This window comes from Chiloscyllium plagiosum, chromosome 1 (assembly GCF_004010195.1).
Source record: "Chiloscyllium plagiosum isolate BGI_BamShark_2017 chromosome 1, ASM401019v2, whole genome shotgun sequence".
Taxonomy (NCBI): domain Eukaryota; kingdom Metazoa; phylum Chordata; class Chondrichthyes; order Orectolobiformes; family Hemiscylliidae; genus Chiloscyllium; species Chiloscyllium plagiosum.
The window spans coordinates 3,534,263-3,557,944 of record NC_057710.1 but is presented as its reverse complement, the minus strand read 5'-3'; the positions used below and the strand labels follow the sequence as shown (position 1 = coordinate 3,557,944).

At 47.8% G+C, this 23,682-nt stretch overlaps 1 protein-coding gene across 1 annotated transcript in view; it reads right to left on the bottom strand.

Annotated features, from left to right (window-relative positions):
- Positions 1 to 19,007, bottom strand: part of LOC122552966 (probable V-type proton ATPase subunit B) — a gene marked incomplete at its 5' end in the record, with an annotated part of 46,077 nt that extends 27,070 nt beyond the window's left edge. Inside the window, 7 exons of the mRNA XM_043696717.1 lie at positions 501 to 745; positions 807 to 908; positions 11,330 to 11,469; positions 13,682 to 13,759; positions 16,047 to 16,140; positions 17,507 to 17,605; positions 18,888 to 19,007. Of these exons, the coding sequence (XP_043552652.1) occupies positions 501 to 745; positions 807 to 908; positions 11,330 to 11,469; positions 13,682 to 13,759; positions 16,047 to 16,140; positions 17,507 to 17,605; positions 18,888 to 19,007 (878 nt within the window). The remainder of the gene's footprint in view (positions 1 to 500; positions 746 to 806; positions 909 to 11,329; positions 11,470 to 13,681; positions 13,760 to 16,046; positions 16,141 to 17,506; positions 17,606 to 18,887) is intronic.
- Between the last annotated feature and the right edge of the window lie 4,675 nt (positions 19,008 to 23,682).

Genomic DNA, 23,682 nt, shown 5'->3' with positions numbered 1-23,682 from the left:
TGGAGGGGAACTTGCAGGGGATGGTGTTCCCATGTATCTGCTGCCCTTGTCCTTTTGGATGGAAGTGGTTGTGGGTTTGGAAGGTGCTATCTGAGGATCTTTGGTGAATTTCTGCGGTGCATCTTGTAGATGGTACACACTGCTGTTACTGAGCGTTGGTGATGGAGGGAGTGGAGGTTTGTGGATGTGGTGCTGGCCTGCTTTGTCCTGGATAGTGTCAAGCTTCTTGAGTGTTGTTGGAGCTGCCCCCATCCAGGCAAGTGGGGAGTATTCCATCACCCTCCTGACTTGTGCCTTGTAGGTGGTGGAGGGGCTTTGGGGAGTCAGGAGGGGAGTTACTTGCTGCAGCATCCCAAGCCTCTGACCTGCTCTTGTAGACACTGTGTTTATGAGGTGAGTCCAGTTGAGTTTCTGGTCAATGATAACCCCCAGAATATTGATCGTGAGGGATTAGTGTAACACTGCTGGGAGTTCTCTTGTTATTTAGCCATTAGATAAACCTTTCGCCTCCCTGATATTTAACTGCAGTAGGAAGCAGTTTCTCCTTCAATGCCTTCTCCTCTCGGGGCTCTGCCGTGGCGGGGTGGGTGGGGGGGGGGCGTGCTGATGAAACATTCAGCGGGAGAATGTGAAAGGGAATGATCCCATCAAGGGCAGGGCTTACCCCCATCGCTGCAAAGACAATGGCGAAGTTGTCCTCACTGTAATCCACCACATGCTTGGCTTTCTTGACCTGGGGGGCGTGCTGATGAAACATTCAGCGGGAGAATGTGAAAGGGAATGATCCCATCAAGGGCAGGGCTTACCCCCATCGCTGCAAAGACAATGGCGAAGTTGTCCTCACTGTAATCCACCACATGCTTGGCTTTCTTGACCAGGCCGGCCTGCCTGCAGATCTGAGCAGCAATCTACGATACAGTCACAGAGACACAGAGCACGAGTTGGCGTAGAAACTGGAACATACTGACAGTCTTCCTGAAACCAATCCTCCTCTTGACTTTGGCCCGACCGAATGATTAATGGTCGAGGACACACCACAATAAAGTCTCCACAGAAGAGGAGAGAGTGAGGACTGCAGATGCTGGAGATCACAGTCAAAAGGTGTGGTGCTGGAGAAACACAGGCAGCATCCGAGGAGCAGGCGAATTGACATTTTGAGCATTAGGTCTTCATCAGGAATTATTTCACAAAAACAAACGCCCTGCTCAAATATTTTGATTTAGTGCTACGCTGAACTGAATCTCTAATTTCCTGATGCTTGCAACATTTCTCATTTTTACTGATTCCCCGTCCCGATTCTCCCATTTAGATGTGCCCTGCTCCAATTCTCTATTTATTGGCACTCACACCAATTTTCTAAAGTAATGGTATTGTGCACCAAACCTATATTAATTCTTCCATTTACTGATGCCCCAGCCCAATTCTCCCATTTACTGATGCCCCAGCCCAATTCTCCCATTTACTGGTCCATGCCCCAATTCATTAATTCAGTTCCACTGTGCACCAGTTCTCCCATTTAGTATTTCCAGCCAACGACTCGGCCATATAGTGGTCCAGAATTCTCCAATTTTGGGGTGCCCTGCATCTAATCTTCAATATCCAATTCTGCACAAATCCTCACTTTAGAGGGAAACAGCAAGGGAATACACTTTGTTGTTCCCTGAAACACATCTTCCACGTAACACTGCCCTGCTCAATTATTTATCAGTTAGTGGTGCCCTTCATGGAATCTCCACTTTTGTGCTCCACAGCAACATTTGTCCAGTTTAAGGAATGCCTGCCGTGTTCTCCCATTTACATGTGCTTTGCTCCAAATATCCACGTTAGAAGCGTACTGCATCAATTCTCTGGATTACTCATGCCCTAACCCAATTCTCCCATCGAGGTATGCCCGACTTGAATTCTCCCATCCAGTTATCCAGCCCCAATTGTCCCATTAATGCTACACTGCCCCAATTCTCCCATTTAGTGCTACACTGCCCCAATTCTCCCATTTAGTGCTACACTGCCCCCATTCTCCCATTTAGTGCTGCATTGCCCCAATTCTCCCATTTAGTGCTGCATTGCCCCAATTCTCCCATTTAGTGGTACACTGCCCCAATTCTCCCATTTAGTGCTACACTGCCCCAATTCTCCCATTTAGTGCTACACTGCTCCAATTCTCCCATTTAGTGCTACACTGCTCCAATTCTCCCATTATCTGAAGTATTGAGGCACTGTTAGATGATCAGAACTGTTGGAATGCATTACTGTGAGAGGCCCAATATGTTGATTGTGTTATTAAAAGACATTTGGAACTGAGGGATTGTCACATGACTACTACAGCATTGCAGCACTGTGAGAGGATCTGAACTGAGAGAGTGCGTCATTGTCACACAGTGAATCCTGAGGGAGTGCATCACTGTAATAAGGTCAGAATTTCAGGAATGTATTATTGTCAGAGTATCAATCCCGAGGCTGTGCCTTGTAACGCAGGAGTCTGAATTGTGGGCATTTTGCATTATTAGTGGGTTAGTATTGAAATATTGCAGACCTATCAGAGGGTCTGTCCTGAGGGTGTGCCTCATTGTCATAGGGTCCATTCTGAGGCAGTGCCTCACTGCATGGGGATCAGAGTTGTGGGTGGGCCACACATTTTGAGGGTCAGTACTGATAGTGGAATGCATGAGGAAGCCCTCAGAATTGAAATTCCGACAGTGCTGCAATACCTCAGTATGGATCCCTTTATCATTTCTGACCCCATTAGTGTGAGGCACGGCCTCAGAACAGATTCTCTGACAATGAGGCAGACTCTTAGAAAGGAACCTCTGACAATAAGGCACTCACTCAGTATTGAGTCTCTGATCATGAGGCAGTAGCTGATAGCTAGAGGCTCAGTCCTGAGGGAGTGCCTTGTTGTCAGAGAGTCAGGCCTGAGGGAGGGCCTCATTGTTAGAGCGTCAGTCCTTATGGAGTACCTCACTTAAGCGACAAAGTTAAAAATCACACATCACCAGGTTATAGGTTGCACGGTGGCTCAGTGGTTAGAGCTGCTGCCTCACAGCACCAGGGTCCCAGGTTCGATTTCAGCCTTGGGCGACTGCCTGTGTGGAGTTTGCACATTCTCCCCGTGTCTGCATGGGTTTCCTCCCACAGTCCAAAGATGTGCAGATCAGGTGAATCGGCCATGCTAAACTGTCCATAGTGTTAGGTGCATTAGCCAGTGGGAAATGGGTCTGGGTGGGTTACTGTTTGGAGGGTCGGTGTGGACTTGTTGGGCTGAAGGGCCTGTTTCCACACTGTAAGGAATCTAATCTAATAGTCCAAAAGGTTTATTTGGAGGCACTAGCTTTCAGAGCATTGCTCCTTCATCAGGTGGTTGTGAAGCAGGACCGTAAGACACAGAATTTTGCATATTGTGAGGCACATCCTCATATTGAATTGAGAGTGTGCCTCACAACTAGATGGGCAGTACTAGGGTATTGTAGCTCTGTCAAGGTCAGTACTGGAGGACTGCCTCATTGTCAGAGGGTCAGTTCTGAGGGAGGGCCTCATTGTCAGATGGTCAATACCGAAGCAATGCTTCATTGTTAGAGTGTCAGATATGAGGCACTGCACCTTTGCCAGCGGGTCAGTCCTGAGGCAGTACCTTGCTGTCAGAGGGTCTCAACTATGGGAATGTATTATTGCCAGAGGGTCAGTACTGAGGAAGTGCCTCATTGTCAGAGGGTCAGACTTGAAAGGGTGTTAAGCAATTAGAAAGGCAGTACTGAGGCATTTGCAGCTCTGTCAGAGGGTCGGACTGATGGAGTGACCTCTGACAATGAGGCACTGCCTCTGAACTGAGGCCCAGGACCTCCATGTCCTCGGCAGAGTGGGAGGGGGAGTTGAAATGTTGGGCCACGGGGCGGTGTGGTTGATTGGTGCAGGTGTCCCAGAGATGTTCCCTAAAGTCCTGTCTGCCCCCAATGTAGAGGAGACCACATTGGGAACAACGGATACCGTAAATGACTTTGGTGGATGTGCAGGTGAAACTTTGATAGACGTGGAAGGCTCCTTTGGGGCCTTCGATGGAGGTGAGGGAGGAGGTGTGGGCGCAGGTTTTACAATTCCTGCGGTGGCAGGGGAAGGTGCCGGGAGGGGAGGGTGGGCTGGTGGGGGTGTGGACCTGACCAGGTAGTCACGAAGTAACGGTCTTTACAGAAAGCGGATAGGGGCAGGGAGGGAAATATATCCCTGGTGGTGGGGTCCGTTTATAGGTGGCAGAAATGGTGGAGGATGATGCAATGTGTACAGAGGCAGGTGGGGTGGAAGGTGAAGACTGGGGTGGGGTTCTGTACTTGTTGCAGTTGTAGAGATGGAGTTCAAGGGCGGAGGTGCGGGAAGTGGATGAGATGTGCTGGAGGGCATCTTTACCCACGTGGAAGGTGAAATTTTGGTCTTTAAAGAGGGAGGCCATCTGGTATGTTCAGTGGTGGAACTGGTCCTCCTAGGAGCAGATGTGATGGATCCAGAAGAATGGGCAATAAGGGATAGCATTTTTGCAGGAGGTTGGGTGGGAGGAGGTATAATCCAGGTAGCTGTGGGAGTCGGTGGGTTTGTAGAAAATGTCAGTGTTGAGTCGGTCATCGTTGATGGAGATGGAGAGGTCCAGGAAGGGGAGGGAGGTGTCAGAGATGGTCCAGGTAAATTTAACATCGGAGTGGAATGTGTTGGTAAAGTTGATGAACTGTTCAACCTCCTCGCGGGAGCACGAGGTGGCACCGATGCAGTCATCAATGTAGCAGAGGAAGAGGTGGGGAGTGGTGCCGGGGTAATTACGGAAAATGGACTGTTCCACGCAGCCAACAAAGAGACAGGCATAGCTGGGGCCAATACAGGTGCCCATGGCTACCCCTTTGGTCTAGAGGAAATGGGAGGATTCGAAGGAGAAATTGTTAAGGGTGAGGACCAGTTCAGCCAAACGAATGAGAGTGTCGGTGGAAGGGTACTGGTGGGGACATCGGGAGAGGAAAAAATGGAGGGCTTGGAGGCCCTGGTCATGGCGGATGGAGGTGTAAGTTCACTGGATGTCTATGGTGAAGATGAGGCGTTGGGGGTCGGGGAAACAGAATCTTGGAGGAGATGGAGGGCATGGGTGGTGTCCCGAATATGGCAATGAGGCAGTCCTCTTGTGCTGACCTAATAATTGTTTAGCACCCTCTAAGTTCTGACCCTGTTAGAATGTGACACTGCCTCAGTATTCATTGAATCCCAGTGTGGAAATAGGCCATTAGGCCCAAAAAAGTCCACACCGACCCTTTGAAGAGTAATCTACCCAGACTGACTCTCCAGAATTGAGGTACTCTCTCAGTTCTGACCCTCTGACAGTATAGCACTCCCTTAATATTGACCCTCTGAGAGTGCAGTTCACCCTGAGTACTGACTCTCTGACAGTACAGCACTCGCTCAGATTTAGTGAGCTGTTTGTGTGTGGCAGAATACTTGGCCATTGGTATCAGAGTAACCCACAACGTATTCATGTTTTTCTCTTTAAGAACTATTGGCTAAAAGCACTTTCTTCCCAAAGCTAATGTTTGAGATAGAAATCATGTGTGCTTTCACTTTTCTTGGTATGCATGCATTATTCAGAGGGACGAATATTTATATTTCATTTTATAACCTGCATATGTTAATCAGGAATAGGTTTCAAATCACAATAGGTGTGCATTTGTGCATTTATTAAAGATAGATCATTTTATTAAAAATAAAAATAAAGGGGTGCCAATTTAAGACTGAGATGAGGCAGAATTTCTTCTGTCTGAGGGTTGAAAGTCATTAGAACTCCTTGCCACTGAGAGAGAGCTGTGGGGGGCAGAATCCTTACATATGTTTAGGGTAGATAGATTGAGATAGATTCTTCATCAGTAAGCAATCAAGGGTTTTGGGGAAAGGTGCAGGAATGTGGACATTAGGAGTGTTGGATCAGCCATCATCCTATAGAATGGTGGAGCAGGAACATGGGGCCAAATGGCCTATTCTTGTTCCTATTAGCTATAGGCTTAAATATACAATTGGTCACATTAGGAACTGGGTAGAACATTTAACTTTGTGTTGAGACTAGAGAGAGAGAGAGAGATAGAGTCAGCACACTCTTCCCATCTCAGTTATACCAATATGTGTTCTTACCTTTCCTACATAAGGGCAGGAGCTGGGACAGATATGATGGACCGAATGGCCTCCTTCTGACCTGCATGATTCTATGATTCTAGTGTCATCTGCTCTTCATCACTACCAGAGCATGCACACTCAGTTGTCACGATGTATAATATTAGGATGTAGTAATGGTGTGATTACATTCAGAATCCACAAGCCTAGTCTAATCATCTGAAAACTCACAGGAAATTAAGGCAGAAGGAATTAAGAGGGTTAACCAGCTCTACGTCATTAAAGACCCTTCCTACACTCTGGTTATACTCTCTTCCAACTCTTCTGTCAGACAGATGATACTGAGGCTTAATCACCCAAACTAACAGATTCAAGAACAGCTGTTTTTAAAATTCTGAATGAACCTCTCAAACTTTAAATTTAATGTTGATCTCACTCTTTGTGCACCTTCTCTACAGCCATAACATTGCATTACTCGCTCTTTTCTACTACCCTAATACACTTTGTATGGTATGATCTACCTGTACTGCACACAAAACAGAACTTTTCACTGTAACTAGGTACAAATGACAATAATAAATCAAATCAATCAAAAATCAATAAGTTCATAGCTGATTTGACTGTCAATTTAATTTCATTTTCTTGCCTTCAGTTCTCCTTGACTCCCATGCCAATCAAAAATCTATCCAACACAGCCTTAAATATATTCAGTTGCTCATCCAGAGAAAGTATTCCTTCTCAATTTCATCTCAAAGGGGAGGCCCTTATTTTTAAACTGTGCCCCAAGTTCCAGATTGGTCCAGAATTCCATGCATTTTCTCAGGGTTTACCCTGCCCCAAATCCCTCCTTCAGTAAGACCACCTCGCTCACTTCCAAACTTCAATAAATAAAAGGACCAACCAATAGGAGGGTAATTTGTTGATCCATTAGACGATTAATCTAGAGACTCAGGAAATGTTTTAGAGAAGATCAACATTCCCGATGAAGGGCTTATGCCCGAAATGTCGATTCTCCTGCTCCTTGGATGCTGCCTGACCTGCTGCGCTTTTCCAGCCCCACGCTCTCGACTCTGACCAACAGCATCAGCAGTCCCCACTTTCTCCTAAGGTTCTGGAGACCTTGGTTCAAATCATTGGTGGAAATTGAATTCGACAAAAACCTGAAACTAAGATGCTAACAGTAATGAAACAATTGTCAAGGAAAAAATCCATCTGGTTCATTAATGTCTTAGAGAAGGAAACTGCCATCCTTACCTGATCTGGTCTCCACACCCACAGCAATGACCTCTTCAAAGAAATTGTCTTCTGTTGTACAATGTTTGATTATTTATGCCACTAATTTTTAAAAATTTGTTCATGGGACGAGGGCATTGCTGGCTAGGCCAGCATTTATTGCCCATCCCTAATTACCCAGAGGGAACTTAAGAGTCAACCTCATTGCTGTGGGTCTGGAGTCACTTGCAGGCCTGACCAGGTAAGGATGGCCGTTTCCTTCCTAAAGGATATCAGTGAACCAGATGGGTTTTCTGACAATCAGCAATGGATTCAAGGTCATCATTCGACCCTTAATTCGAGATTTCTTTTTGATTGAATTCAAATTCTACCACCTGTCATGGTCAGATTCAAACCCTGGTCTCTAGAATGTCACCTGAGTCTCTGGATTAACACTCCCTATAAACATGCGTCAAAATATACTTTACAAAGAAATTGATAATCTCTTAGATATTAAAGGCATTAGGGAGTAAGGAGAGAAAGGGAGAATATGGTGCTGAGATAAAGGATCAGCCATGATCATATGGAATGGTAGAGCAGGCTCGATGGGCCGAATGGCCTACTTCTGCTCTGAGCACCTATTTTTAGCTGTTCGCTGTGTTACAAATGGGCTAGACTGAGGAAGGCCCTCAGAGAAGCAGATAGGTAGTTTACGACAGGCTGTAGTTGGATGCTTATTAATAATGAGCCTAAAATCTTCTTCCCAACATTTCTTACCTGAATTGGAATTACCTGAGTGCGCTGGTGGGATTTGAACCCCTGTCTATGCAGTGTTATTATGGGCCTCTGCTTTATTGTGGGACAGCCCCTGGGAGAATCACAGAACTGTTGTGCCACAGAATGAGTTCATTCAGCCCATCATGTCTGCACTCGTGTGATACTCTAGTACCAATCTCCTACCATTTCCCCATATGCCCGCACGCCATTACTACACTAATGACCAGCCTCTTGAATGCCTCAATTGAACCTGCCTCCATCTCACTTCCTGAGAAAACATTTCATACCCTAAGTGCTCTATTGTCTTAGAGTCATAGAGTCACAAAGTCATACAGCACAGAAACAGACTTTTTGGCCCAACTCATCCATGCTGACCGGATATCCCAATCTGAGCTAATCTCATTGGCCAGCACTTTGTCCATTTCCCTATAAACCCTTCCTTTTCATATGACTTTTAAATGTTGTAATTGTAACGGCCTCCACCACTTCCTTTGGCAGCTCATTCTACACACGCACCACCCTCTGTGTGAAAAAGTTACCCCTTAGGTTCCTTTTAAATCTTTCTCCTCTCACCCTAAGCCTCTATTTTGGACTACCCACCCCACCCCAGGGAAAAGACCTTGTCTATTTATCCTATCCATGCCCCTCATGATTTTATAAACCTCAATAAAATCACCCTTCAGCCTCCGATGCTCCAGGGAAAACAGTCCCAGCCTTTTCAGCTTCTCCCCATAGCTCTAACTCTCCAAACCCGGCAACATCCTTGTAAACCTTTCTGAGCCCTTTCAAGTTTAACAGCATCTTTCCTATAGAAGGGAGAGCAGAACTGAACGCAGTATTCCAATAGTACAGCTGCAACATGACCTCCCAACTCCTACAACCAATGCTCTGACCAATGTAAGCAATCATACCAAACATCTTCCTCACCACCCTTCTACCTGTGACTCCACCTTCAAGGAACTATGCACCTGCTCCCTCAGGTGTCTTTGTTCGGCAACACCCCCCAGGGCCCGAGCACTAACTGGATACGTCTAAAATGCAACACCTCGCATTTATCTAAGATTAAAGTTCATCTGACAGTCTTCAACCTGTTGGCCCATCTGATCAAGATCCCTTTGTACTCTGAAATAATCTTCTTCACTGTATATTGAACCACCTATTTTGATGTTACCTGTAAACTTACTAACTATACCTCCTACATTTATATCCAAATCATTTATATAAATGACAAACAAAAGTGGACCCAGCACTGATTGTTATGGCACACCACTGGTCACATGTCTCCAGTCTGAAAAGCAACATTCCACTGTCTCGTATCTTTGAGCCAATTTTACATTCAATTGATTAGCCCCTGGAAATTTCTAGAAGAGGAGGTAAATCTCAGCAAAGTGCTCCTACTTCACGCTCTCTGTTTAGAGTGAGAGAAACAGTCCTCTCTGCCTATTGGTTCCTGACTGAGGTTTGTTCCTCACATGGGACTTCTATTCCAGCTCATTCCCTCGGCATCTCCTGGCATTCCTTTCTCTCCCTTGTGTCTTTATCCAGTTCCTGTTCTGATTCACATTAACCCACTCCCTGTGGTGGTCAGGTCCATATTCTGTCCACTCTCTGACTAAAGGCCTTTCTCCTCAATACTCCAGCGGTCGTCATGGTGACGCTAATATTGACAGCTCCAGGTGGAAACACCTTCTCCACATCCAGCCCCCTTGAAAATCAAACCCTTTCACAATTATAAAGGCTGCTGTCAGGGATCATACAGTACAGCAGTCCCAACTTCCTCAATCTATCCTCATCCCCTTAGGCCTATTCAGGCTGTACTACCACCTACAGCCTGAGTAGGCTGAATGGCCTACTCCTGCACCTATTGTCTATTGTCTATTGTCTACAATGCCTCCATTACTCCCACTTCCCTGGACTAGGCCCATAGCCTTGAGGACTTCCTCTTCAGCCTTTTTATTCAGATCCCGGCCTGGTCAGTCTCTGCTGCACGCGATAACGAAGCTCCCAGCTCTGGTTCCAACCTGGGAAATCTGATTCTCTCCTCCCACCCCTCCCTACATTCCCCCGAGGGTCTGTCCCCATCCTGTTGCTGAGCTGATGGCGGTGCTGCACATTGAGCGTGTGTATTATCCATAACACTGACTCTGCCTTTCAGATACTCTGCTGGTGACACAGCCTCCCTCCCTCACTCCCTCCCTCCCTCCACCTCACTCCCTCGCTCCCTCCCTTCCTCGGCCTGCAGCCTAACCTTTCTGAATGCGCTAACGCTCTCAGATCTGCATCACTCCCTATTTCTCTCATTCCCTTCCTTCCTTCCTCCCTCACTCTCTACTTCGATCCCTCCCTCTCTCTCCCTCCCTCCCTTCCTCCCTCCCTCGCTACTTCTCTCCCTGCCTTGCTCGTTCATTCCCTCTCTCCTTCCCTCCTTTACTCTGTCTCTCACTCTCTTTCTCTCTCCCCCATTCCCTCCATGACTCCCTCTCTCCCTCGGCCTGCAGGCTAACCTTTCTGAATGCGCTAACGCTCTCAGATCTGCATGAGTGGAAGACATGCCCGTTATGAGGGCCGGCTGGAGGTGTTGACTGCAGCGGCTAATGGCACTTCCAAACTCTAACAGCTTCTCCCCGTCTACTCTGTCAGCCCACTCAGGATTCTGAAAACCTCCACCGGATCTACCTCTCAGCCTACTCCTCTCCAGGGAGAACTGTCCCACTTCCTCAATCTATCCTCAACCCTGGAACCATTATTGTAAACCGCTTCTGCACTCTCTCTATCCAATGTGTACGCCTCTGTCCTCTAATGTGATGCTCACGACTGTACACAACAATCCAGCTGAGTTCGAACAAGTTAGAGTGAGAGGGGAAAGATATAAAAGAGACCTCAGGGGCAACATTTTCACGCAGAGGGTGGTACGTGTATGGAATGTATGGAATGAGCTGCCAGATGAGGTGGTGGAGGCTGGTACAATTACAACATTTAAAAGGCATCTGAATGGGTAGATGAATAGGAAGGGTTTGGGGTGATATGGGCCGCTGCTGGCAGGTGGGGCTAGGTTGGGTTAGGATATCTGGCTGGCATGGACAAATTGGACCAAAGGGTCTGTTTCCGTGCTGTACATCTCTATGACTCTATGACTTCAAGTGTCTCGTACAAGTCTGGCATCACCTGCATGCTCCTGAATCCTGTGTACTTGTTAATAAAAGCGCAGTGTTACCTCATTGTGCGGGAGTCCAGCTGCTGAGAAAATGGGAATCTTCTGACCTCGGGCGATACTGTTCATCACATCAATCGGTGATATCCCAGTCTGAATCATTTCTTCAGGGTAAATCCGAGACTGTGGGTTTATCGGTTGGCCTGGGAATCACAAAATGACAAACAAACTCAGGGAAGGGGCGAGACATGAAGAATGCAAACTGAATCTGTAGTTATTCCTCTCTGATCGTTGTGACTCCTGGTCCATAGTAATGTGCTCAATCTGAAAGGCACTCAGCTCAAGGGCAGTTAGGGACAGGAAGCAAACACTGGCCTAGCTAGCAATGTCCATAAGAGAATTTGTAAAACAAAGACAGAAATTGCTGGAGAAACTCAACCGGTTTCTCCAACACGGCAGCAAGGTGGCTCAATGGTTAACACTGCTACCTCACAGCGTCAGGGACCCAGGTTCGATTCCAGTCTCAAGCGACTATCTGCGTGGAGTTTGCACATTCTCCCCGTGTCTGCGTGGGTTTCCTCTGGGTGCTCCAGTTTCCTCCCACAATCCAAAGATGTGCGGGTCAGGTAGATTGGCCATGCGAAATTGCCCACTATGTTCAGGGATGTATAAGTTAGGTGCATCAGTCAGGGGTAAATGTAGGGGAATGGATCTGGGTGGGTTACTCTTCGGAGATCGTGTTGGTATTCTTCTAAGGTCTGGTAGCCTCTGTCTAGAGAGAAACAGAGTCAATGTTTCAAGTCCACTGTGACGCTACTTTGGAACGGTTTAAAGACAGGATTCACTCTCCCCTCTTGTAGGGTATAATTGTGGAATAGATCTAAGATGTTCTTTTGTTTGTCATTTATATAAATGATTTGAATGAGAATATAGTAAGTTTGTTACTGTTAGTACTGTTAGTACTGTTGTCACTATTAGTAAGTTTGCCGACGACACCAAAATCGGTGCCATAGTAGATAGTGAAGAAGATTTTATAAGATTACAAAAGAATCTTGATGAAATGGGTCAATGAAAAATGGCAGGTGGAATTCAATCTGGATAAATGTGAGATATTGCATTTTGGTAAATCAAACAAGGGTAGGGCTTGTACCATTAATGGTTGGGCCTTGGGTAGTGTTGTAGAACAAAGAGACATAGGGGTGCAGGTACATATTTCTTTGAAGTCTGGGTCACATATAGAGAGGGTGGTTAAAAGGCGTTTAGCTCGCTTGTCTTCATTGCTCAGTCCATTGAGTATAAGAGTTGGGACGTTATGTTGAGGTTGTATAGGGCATTGGTGAAGCCTATTCTGGAATACCATGTCCCGTTCTGGTCACCCAGTTATAGAAGAGATTTACCAGGATGTTGCTGGGTGTGGGAGGTTTGAGTTATAAAGAAAGGCTGGATAGGCTGGGACCTTCTACACTGGACTGTAGGAGGTTGAGAGGGGACCTGATAGAAGTTTATAAAATCATGAGGGGTATAGATAGGGTTAATGGTAGTTGCCTGTTCCTTGGGATGGGGGAGTTTCAAGAGTAGGTGTCACATTGTTAATGGGAGAGGAGAGGGATTTAAAAAAGACATGAGGGGCAAATTCTTTACACAGAATGTGTAAATGACTGTGTGTGGAATGAACTTCCTGAGGAAGTGGAGGGTGCAGGTACAGTTACAACATTTAAAAGACATTTGGAGAGGTACATGAGTAGGAAAGGTTTGGAGGGATATGGGGCAGGATCAGGCAGGTGGGACTGGTTTAGTTTGGGATTATGGTCAGCATGGACTGGTTGGACTGAGGGGTCTGTTTCCGTGCTGTATGACTCTATTACAGATGTGATCTTTCTCGAATGGAGAACTGAGAGATCGTCTAACCTGCTCTTGTTCCCATTTCTCACTACCCTTTACGGAACCAGGCCCTGTCCCTTCTCAATCACCTTTCCTCCGCTCAAAGGCAGAATGGGATGGGATTTCTCACCAATGTTCACCCTTTCTCTCTCCAGCTGCTCTGCTATTTGTTTCCGAGCCCACTTCAATACCCGCCAGAGGTTAGCACCCACTCTACCAACCTTGGTCAGTGCTTATCATTCAAATCAGAACAGCATGGCTTCAATTCCCACTCCGGCTGAACGTATTATCATGAAGATCACATCTTCCTGATATTTCCCCATTGCCTGAGCCTCAGGTTAAAACACCTTCAATCATCTATATGGACTGGACCTGAAATGTTAACTCTGCTTTCTCTCCACAGAGACGACCAGACCTGCTGAATTTCTGCCAATAGTTGCTGGTTTTGTTTTCAATCGTCTCTCTCTCTGTCTGTACAGTCTGGTGGCCGCTTTAACCTTGCGGTGTTACGGAGTGTAGAATGCTAATACTCACCATTTATATCGAGGAAGTCCTCTGCCACTACAGCAGGCCCCTTATCAATCGGCTTTCCCGATCCATTAAACACTCGACCTAGGGGTAGCAACAAGAACAAGTCTCTCAAAGACACGACAACAAGAGGTGAAGGATCATGATACTTTTGGGATGGTGCGGTGGCTCAGTGGTTAGCAATGCTGCCTTACAGCGCCAGGGACCTGGGTACAATTCCAGCCTCAGGTGACTGTCAGTGTGGAGTTGCACATTCTCCCTGTGTCTGTGTGGGTTTGCTTCCATGGTCCAAAGATGTGCAGGTTAGGTGAGTTGGCTGTGCAAAATAGTCAATAGTGTTAGATGCATTAGTCAGAGGGAAATGGGTCTGGCTGGGTTATGCTTTGGAGATTTGGTATGGACTTGCTGGGCCGAAGGGCCTGTTTCCACACTGTAAGGAATTAATCCAATTGGACTGAATCTCCCCTTGTTTTGGCCAAGTCTGAGTGAGCTGAGTATTTTTGGAAGGAGTCCTCAATGTGAGACTCTAAATCTCTTGCCCTATCTTTCCAAATTGGCCTCATTACATACCCACTCACTCCTCACTTCTGATAGCAATCTCCCAAGCGGATATCCCAGAATTCACCGGCATCCTGGTACCCCGGCCAGTCTCGGTCTCAGTGCAAGGCCCAAGCCTGGTGTGACGTTAGCCCCCTCCCGGGGTCAGTGCGGTCCCGGTGTCTGGGGCTCATACCCAGTTCTGTAAGAAGAAGGTCAATGTCCATTTCCCCCCCAGCATGAGTGCTAACATCCTCCCTCCGCTACCTCATTCTCACTGTATCTCTGCTTCTGTACCCACCTCCCATTGAGGGTCATGTTCTTCCATTCTCTCTATCACCTTCCACATCGTCCCTCATCCACACTCACCCACCCTGTCCACCATGTCTTTGCCGACTAACACCAATTACACTAATTACACTAACTACACCAACTCCATTCCTGATGAAGTGCTTTTCCCTGAAATGTTGTTTCTCCTGCTCCTCGGATGCTGCCTAACCTGCTGTGCTTTCCCAGCGCCACACTACACTAATCCCATTTACCTGCACTTGGCCCACTATGCCCTGCCATTTTCAACCTCCATCATCCTCTCAGGCAACACACTCCATATTTCTACCATCCCCTAAGTGAAAAAAAATTCTTTCTCAGATCTCCTCCAAACCACTTACTCCTCACCTTAAACTTATACTCTCTGGTCTCAGGCACATCTCCCAGGGGGAAAAGATTCTCATGATCTACTCTAAGTAATTTTGTATCTCTCAGTCAGATTCCCCGCTCAGCCTCCTCTGCTCCAGGGAAACAAAACCCAGCCTATCCAATCTCTCCTCATCATGAGACTTTCCATCCCAGGCCACATCCTGGTGATGTTAGACAGCACTTCCACATACAAATGGTGGGAGAGCTTTGGAACTCTCTTCCACACAGGGTGGTGGATGCTGGATCAGTTATTCATTTTAAATCTGAGAAAAATATGTTTTTGTTGAGTAAAGGGAAACGGGCCAAAGGCAGGTATTTGGATTTAGCCCACAGATCAGCTATGATCTCATTGAATGATGGAACAGACTCAATGGCAAGAATGGCCTATTCTTGTTCCGATGTCCCATTGGAGAGATAGGCTTTAAGGAATGAGCAGGGATGTTACAGTGTGTGCAGAACAGGTGAGGTAGAAACTGTAAGTCTTCATGGTTTAACATATGAGGAACGCTTGAGGACTGTAGGTCTACACTTGATGGAGTTTAGAAGGATGAGGATGGAATCTAATTGAAACTTACAGAATACTGAACGGCCTGGACAGAGAGGATGTTGGGAAGATGTTTCCATTGGTAGGGGAGACTAGGACCCAAAGGCACAGCCTTAGACTAAAGGGAAGACCCTTCAGAAAAGAGATCAGGAGAAACTTCTTCAGCCAGAGAGTGGTGAATCTGTGGAATTCACTGTCACAGAAGGCTGTGGAGGTCAGGTCATTGAGTTTATTTAAGGCTGAGATAGGTCGGTTCTTGAATATCAAGGGAGTCAAGGGTTATAGAACATAGAATAATACAGCGCAGAACAGGCCCTTCGGCCCTCAATGTTGCGCCAACCTGTGAACTAATCTAAACTCATCCCATTACTATCCCATCATCATTCACATGCCTATGGGGAGAAAGCAGGAGAATGGGGTTGAGAAACTTATCAGCCATGATTGAATGGTGAAGCAGATGGGCTGAATGGCCTAATTTCTGCTCCCCTGTCTTATGGTTTTACATTAGGCCAGTAAAAACTATTTGTTGGAACACCTTGAGGGTTCGCCTGAGATTGGCTGGACAAGCAAACACACAGCCAACAATCCCCTCACCCAGCATATCCTCCGACACTGGGGCACGAAGGATGTCTCCAGTGAACTCACAGGCTGTCAGCTTGGCGTCGATGCCTGATGTTCCTTCAAATACCTGCAGAACAAAGTATAAATCACTGCACTGTCTCCTGTAGCATAGCTGCCTGCTCGACACTGGGACAACAAAGCTGCAGTTAGAGTGAAAACAAGAAAAATGGACAGAGCAAATCAGTCAACTGCAGCAGTCCGACAGACCGAGAGAAGACAAAATCTCAGGCTCTCACCCACTATCCCACCCAACAACAACTTGCATTCGTGTAGCCACCTTTGAAGCATTTACATGTTCTGAGGTCCTTCACAGGAAAATTAGCAGTCAGTGTTAGGCTCTGAGGGCGTTGAGAGCAGGTGATCAAAAGTTTGGGTCAAAGGGTAAAGTTTTAAAGGAAATGGGGATATAAAGAGCAAAAAAACGGTTACAGCACAGGAGCAGGCCCTTCGGCCCTCCAAGCCTGCGCTGACACATTTTGCCCTTCCGTACTAAAACTGTCCTCACTTACAGCAGAGAGAAAGAGAGAGAGGGAGAGAGAGAAAGATAGAGGGAAAAGCAGAGAATTTTAATGAAGAAATTCAAGAGGTTTGGGCCTCAGGTAGCTGGAGGTATGGAGCAATTAAACTGGGGATGCTGAAGATGTCAGGATGAGAGGAACATAGAGACCATGGAATGATGTTGAGATGGAGGAGATCAGACAGATTGTGAAGGCTTTGAAAGTGGGGGTTGCATAATGTCAGTACAGGAGGACAGGTGATGTGAGGTAGGAGAGAGGCAATAGAGTTTTCGATCTTTCTGAGTGGCGCAGGATGAGAATGTAGGCAGTATTGAGTTAGAATCAAGACCGCAAACTAACAAAGGCTTGGGTGAACGTTTGAGCGGGAGCTGTGCTGGGGCAAGTCCAGAGAAAAACAAAGTTAATGAGTTGGAAGGCCATTAGGAGTGGGACAGTGGCTCAGTGGTTAGCATTGTTGCCTCATAGCACTAGGGACCTGGGTTCAATTCCAGCCTTGGGCAACTGTCTGTGTGAAATTTGTACATTCTCTGCGTAGATTTCCTCTGGGTACTCCAGTTTCCCCCCACAATCCAAAGATGTGCAGGGTTAGGAAGGCTTGACAATGCTAAATTGCCTGCAGTGTCCAGGGAGGTGCAGGCTAGTTGGGTTAGCCATGGGAAACGCAGGATTACAGGGATGGGCAGGAGTGGGTTGGGTGCTATGCTAGTCGGAGGCTCAGTGCGTATTCGATGGGATGAATGGCCTGCTTCAACACTGTAGGGATTCTGCAGTAATTGATTTGGAGAATGACAGGGTATGCCGTTGGAAACTCAACTCAGACTGTGCTAGCAAATAGTCCGAATCTCTGCAGTTTGTTAAAGGTCCTGCCTCAGTGGCACTCTGACCCAATGGTACCAGATGAATGGCTGGAATTACCTGAACCACTGCCTTGGATCCAACCACCTCCAACACCTGGCCACTGCGCTCACTGCGATCCGGCAGGGTGAAGTTCACAATCTCCGCGTATTTTGGAAACTGCGAGAAAGGAAGTAAACCCAAAGATCGGAACTTGCTTCCAAACACAAAACAAGAACCTGTCGGTCAAGGCACGCCAGGCAACGCCTTCATGTTGTGAACAGAGAGTGTGGTAGGTCAAGGCACTGGACTAGCTGGAGTGATAGCAATCAGCAGCTCCCTGTCCCGACCACGGCCGCAGGTACCTGCTTCTGTCTCTAACCCTGTGCTATCCCTGTCCTGGGATGGTGTTGAGGGAGCTTTACTTTGCATCTAACTCCATGCTGTCCCTGTGCTGGGAGTGTTTGATGGGGACAGAGTAGAGGAAGCTTTACTCTGTATCTAACCCTGTGCTGTCCCTGTCCTGGGTGTGTTTGATGGGGACAGTGTAGTGGGAGCTTTACTCTGTATCTAATCCCGTGCTGTCCCTGTCTGGGGAGTGTTTGATGGGGACAGTGTAGAGGGAAGCTTTACTCTGTATCTAACCCTGTGCTGTCCCTGTCCTGGGAGGGTTTGATGGGGACAGTGTAGAGGGACCTTTACTCTGTATATAACCCCATTCTGTCCCTGTCCTGGGAGGGTTTGATGGGGACAGTGTAGAGGGACCTTTACTCTGTATCTAACCCCGTGCTGTCCCTGTCCTGGGAGGGTTTGATGGGGACAGTGTAGAGGGACCTTTACCCTTTATCTAACCCCGTGCTGTCCCTGTCCTGGGAGTGTTTGATGGGGACAGTGTCGAGGGACCTTTACTCTGTATATAACCCCATGCTGTCCCTGTCCTGGGAGTGTTTGATGGGGACAGTGTAGAGGGACCTTTAATCTGTATCTAACCCCGTGCTGTCCCTGTCCTGGGAGTGTAGTGTATATTTGCTTTCCCTTAGAAGGCAATGGAACTGAAATCCATTTCTTTGCAGGCACAGGCTGCACCTGTGTTTGCGAGGCCCCCCTTTGACGATTTGCCGCCGCCCAGTCGGTTGGGCGTGCTGACAAATTGGGAGTGACATCGCTGACACAGGGGGCGGGAATGACCTCTCTGAGCCTGCCTCACGCATCATTACCCCCGACGCCTCTTGATAAGGAAGTGATGTCGCTGACAGCCCGTTAATGAACGAGCTGCCCAGTGAAATGGAACAATGGGAGCTCAGCACTTTGGCTAACGTGTCGACGCAACCAGCCCCAAGACTGACAGGGGAAAAGAAAACACGATTTGTGCAGTAATCACCACCCACCCACCCCCCACTCCCACCCTCCTTCACACACTGTTACTCTCGAACTTAACAAATGAATAGGTGCTGCACTGTACCTTAACATTATCGAGTACCACCAGTGGACCATTCACAGCTGAGATGGTTCTGTATGCTGCAGAGAAGGAACGGGAAGAGTTTAGATTGAGTTGTGCAGGGTGTGAAGGAGCAGTTTGAGAAGGTTAGCCACCCCGGCACACATTACCACTTTAACATCCATTCACTGTGACATGCACAGCCACCATATCTGTAAAGGTCATGACCCGCCCAGCAAGGGGTATCAGTACAGGGCCTCTCATACACACACATCTGGGATGCATGCCGTCACCATCCGGCCCAGCTAACAACTCTGACCTTGCATTTCCCAACCTGCAGCGTTGACCGCGGCTGGGACATCCAACAGGACAGGGCCGTTAGCAAGGTGGGGGCTAAACCGACGTTACTCACTGGGGCACAAACCCGACTGAATCACGGATCTGAGGCCAGCGATGGAGAAGCAGTCCTCGCTCAAGGACAGGAGGTTCACCTCCTCTCTGAGTTAGCTCCTGGTGTGTTTACAACTCACTCAGAATGCCACTGCCCTCCAAGGGAGTGCTGCTCTGCCAGAGGTGCTGTAATGGGGGAGTGCTGCACTGTCAGAGGTGCTGCACTGCCAGAGGAGCTGTACTGGGGGAGTGCTGCACTGCCAGAGGAGCTGTACTGAGGGAGTGCTGCACTGTCAGAGGAGCTGTACTGAGGGAGTGCTGCACTGCCAGAGGAGCTGTACTGAGGGAGTGCTGCACTGTCAGAGGAACTGTACTGAGGGAGTGCTGCTCTGCCAGAGGTGCTGTAATGGGGGAGTGCTGCACTGTCAGAGGTGCTGCACTGCCAGAGGAGCTGTACTGGGGGAGTGCTGCACTGCCAGAGGAGCTGTACTGAGGGAGTGCTGCACTGTCAGAGGAACTGTACTGAGGGAGTGCTGCACTGCCAGAGGAGCTGTACTGAGGGAGTGCTGCACTGTCAGAGGAGCTGTACTGAGGGAGTGCTGCACTGCCAGAGGAGCTGCACTGAGGGAGTGCTGCACTGCCAGAGGGTCAGTACTGAGGGAGTGCTGCACTGCCAGAGGAGCTGTACTGAGGGAGTGCTGCACTGTCAGAGAAGCCGTACTAAGGGAGTGCTGCACTGTCAGAGGACCAGTACTGAGGGAGTGCTGCACTGCCAGAGGACCAGTACTGAGGGAGAGATGCACTGTCAGAGGGTCAGTACTGAGGGAGTGCTGCACTGTCAGAGGGTCAGTACTGAGGGAGTGCCACACTGTCAGAGGGTCAGTACTGAGGGAGTGCCGCACTGTCAGACGAGCTGTACTGGGGGGGTGCTGCACTGTCAGAGGAGCTGCACTGAGGGAGTGCAACACTGTCAGAGGAGCTGTACTGAGGGAATGCTGCACTGCCAGAGGAGCTGTACTGGGGGAGTGCCGCACTGTCAGAGGAGCTGTACTGGGGGAGTGCTGCACTGTCAGAGGAACTGGACTAAGGAAGTGCTGCACTGCCAGAGGAGCTGTACCAAGGGAGTGCTGCACTGTCAGAGGAGCTGTACTGGGGGAGTGCTGCACTGTCAGAGGATCAGTACTGAGGGAGTGCCGCACTGTCAGAGGAGCTGAAATGAGGGAGTGCCGCACTGTCAGAGGAGCTGTGACATTAAACTGATGCCTCCAGCTGGCCTCTCAAGTGGTCATGTAAAAGATCCACCCTGATGTCACTGCACATAACATCCACAGTGTTCACTCCCCAAATACACACCCTCAGCCACCATCCCGAATAAAGGTTAACGAACCATTACCCCATTGCAATAGTGGGATCTTGCTGTGTGTGCATTAGCTGCTGCACCAACTGTTTGCAGGAATGGAGGTGAGGATTGTCAGATCAGTCACAATCTTGTCGAATGGTGGAGCAGACTTGATGGGCTGAATGGCCTACCACTGCTCCTACGTTGGAAAGTAATAGAGATCTATAGCACCGGAAATGGTCCTTCAGCCCATCACGCCTGCTCCCCCCTCCGTGAAAAATCAACCACCTAATCATAATCTAATAGAATGTAGGGCTTCTTCTTACGAGTTCTGTCACAAGTTGCAGAGACAATGTAAACTCCATCCTGTTCACTCCCCGTGACTCTACTCTGTAAAGCAGGAGGTGTCGGTACTCCCACACACCCCTGACAGTCCCTAAGGAGCTCATACATGTAGAATATGCTAATAGCAGGCCCCATAACAACAGCTAACCGACAGTCATGGGAAATGCAGCATTACAGGGATGGGGTGGGTCTGGGTGGGATGCTCTTCGGAGCGTTGGCGTGGACTCAATGGGCTGAATGACCTGCTTCCCCATTCTAGGGACTCGATGATATTTACAGCTGAGTTTGGGAGGTTACAGATTGACAAAGGAATCAAGGGCTCTGGAGTCAGGCAGGGAGCTGGAATCAAGATTGCAATCTTAAGTCATGATGCAACAGACTTGGTAAATGCAAAAGTGTCCTCCAGCTCCTTTTTCTGCCAGTTGCGTTGTAATGTCTGCAGGGGTATACCCAGCAGCACGTAGGGTGCTATACAGGAGGTCTCCCATTTGCGAATGTCTGACTTACAAACACTTCTACTTAAGAACATGATCTAATCCAGGGGTTTAATTTTAAATATCCAAATATGAACATTTCCTGTACTTATACAGTGTCCTGAATTGGGCACCAACTCGCGAAGAAATTGACCTGTGAACGGAAACAGGAGGTGAACCCATCTGAACTTGGCGGGGGCTGCCAATACAACGTACACATTTCTGTATCCAGTAATACATGGTTATGTTATTGTGTCAGAGTGCGTCTTCCAGTAACACAGAGTGTGCTACCATTACAACATAGAACAGTACAGCACAGGTGAGGCCCTTCAGCCCACCATGATGTGCTGACCATGATGCCAGATTAAAATAACCCCTGCCCTTGGTCCATATCCTTCTATTCCTTGTTTATTCATGTGCTTATCTACGAGTCCATTAAACGTCTCTATTGTATCTGCCTCTCCCACCACCTCGGCAGCATGCTCCAGACTCCTATCACTCTCTGTGTAATAAATTTGCCCCTCACATCTCCTTTGAACTTTCTCCCTCTAACCTTAAATACATGCCCCCTAATATTAGCCATTTCAAAAAAAAATTCTGACCATCAACCCTATCTATGCATCTCATAATTTTATAGATTTCTATCAAGTCTCCCCTCAGCCCCCACCACTCAAGAGAAACCAGTTTTTTCTCGCCTCTCCTTATAGCTGATATCCTCTAATCCAGGCAGCACCCTGGTAAACTTCCTCTGCACCCTCTCCAAAGCCTCCACATCCTTCCTGTGTTGTGGTGATCAGAAATGACCGCATTGCTCTAAGTCAAGATTAGAGCGGTGCTGGAAAAGCACAGCAGGTCAGGCAGCATTTAAGAAGCAGGAGAATCGATGTTTCGGACATAAGCCCTTCATCAGCAATATTCCAAGTCTGACCTAACTAAAGTCTTATGTAATACATAGAGTGCTAGACCTAGTAATACAGTCTGTTATTAATTGCATGAAGTTCATTGCCAGGAATGCAAGGTCTACTCTTGTAGAATGTAACTGCTGGGTATGACATGGCCTATATTGTGTGTGGTCACATTTACAGGGTTAAAGCATATATATTATGTATATTATGTACTAAAACCTGTTTGCTGTGTATAACACTATCTTTTATATAACACAGGTGATGTTAACCATTACAAGACAGAGTTGAAGCACAGACATTTCTGACAGATGCTGCTGGTTCTGTATTGATATTTGTACTCCAGATGTTTTCCTCCTGGTACTGTTTATCCCAGGAGAAAGTGAGGACTGCAGATGCTGGAGATCAGAGCTGAAAATGTGTTGCTGGAACAGCGCAGCAGGTCAGGCAGCATCCAGGGAACAGGAGAATCGACGTTTTGGGCATAAGCCCTTCTTCCTGCTTCCTTCTTCCTTCTTCCATTAGTGGGCAAAGAGCTGATACACGGGGTGGGGGCAAGGGCACTGCCTGCCTGGTTTGGCAGGAAGGGGTTACATCGAGCTGCCTGTTCCTAGCTGGATCAGTCACACACAGATTCACATTGACTTGATCAATCTCAGTGTGGTGCGTTCACAGTCCACCCTGCACTTCACACTGACTGTGTGTGTGTGTGTAGGGTTTGGAGGGCAACTTGTTGCAGGGGGTGGTGTTCCCATGTATCTGCTGCCCTTGTCCTTCTAGATGGAAGTGGTCACGGGTTTGGAAGGTGCTGTCTGAGGATCTTTGGTGAATTTCTGCAGTGCATCTTGTAGATAGTACACCCTGCTGCTACTGAGTGTTGGTGGAGGGAGTGGATATTGGTGGATGTGGTGTCAATTAAGCAGGATGCTTCGTCCTGGATTGTGGAGTGTTGTTGTATTAGATCAGTGACTTTGCCACTCCTGGACATTCTTCCTTGTAATGCTGTTTCTTCACTGGGTCCGAATCCGGGAATTCCCTCCCTAAGAGCATTGTGGGTCAACCCCCAGCACATGGACTGCAGCGGTTCAAGACGGCAGCTCACTCCCACCTTCTCAAGGGTAATTAACAAATGGGTGACAAATGCTTTCTGAACCAGTGATGCCTACACCTCATAAATTAATAAAAAATGTTTAGATATACCTCCTCTCCATCCTGATCCCCTAAAGTCTCACCCTGAATGGCCAGGATGAAAACACCAACGTGTGAATATTTGGACATAATCTCTCTGTTCCTGGTGCTTCAGTGAAATTAACCAATTTCACGTAAAACAAGGACCTCTTTGACTGGCTGAGGTATTCACTGCTCTCTGT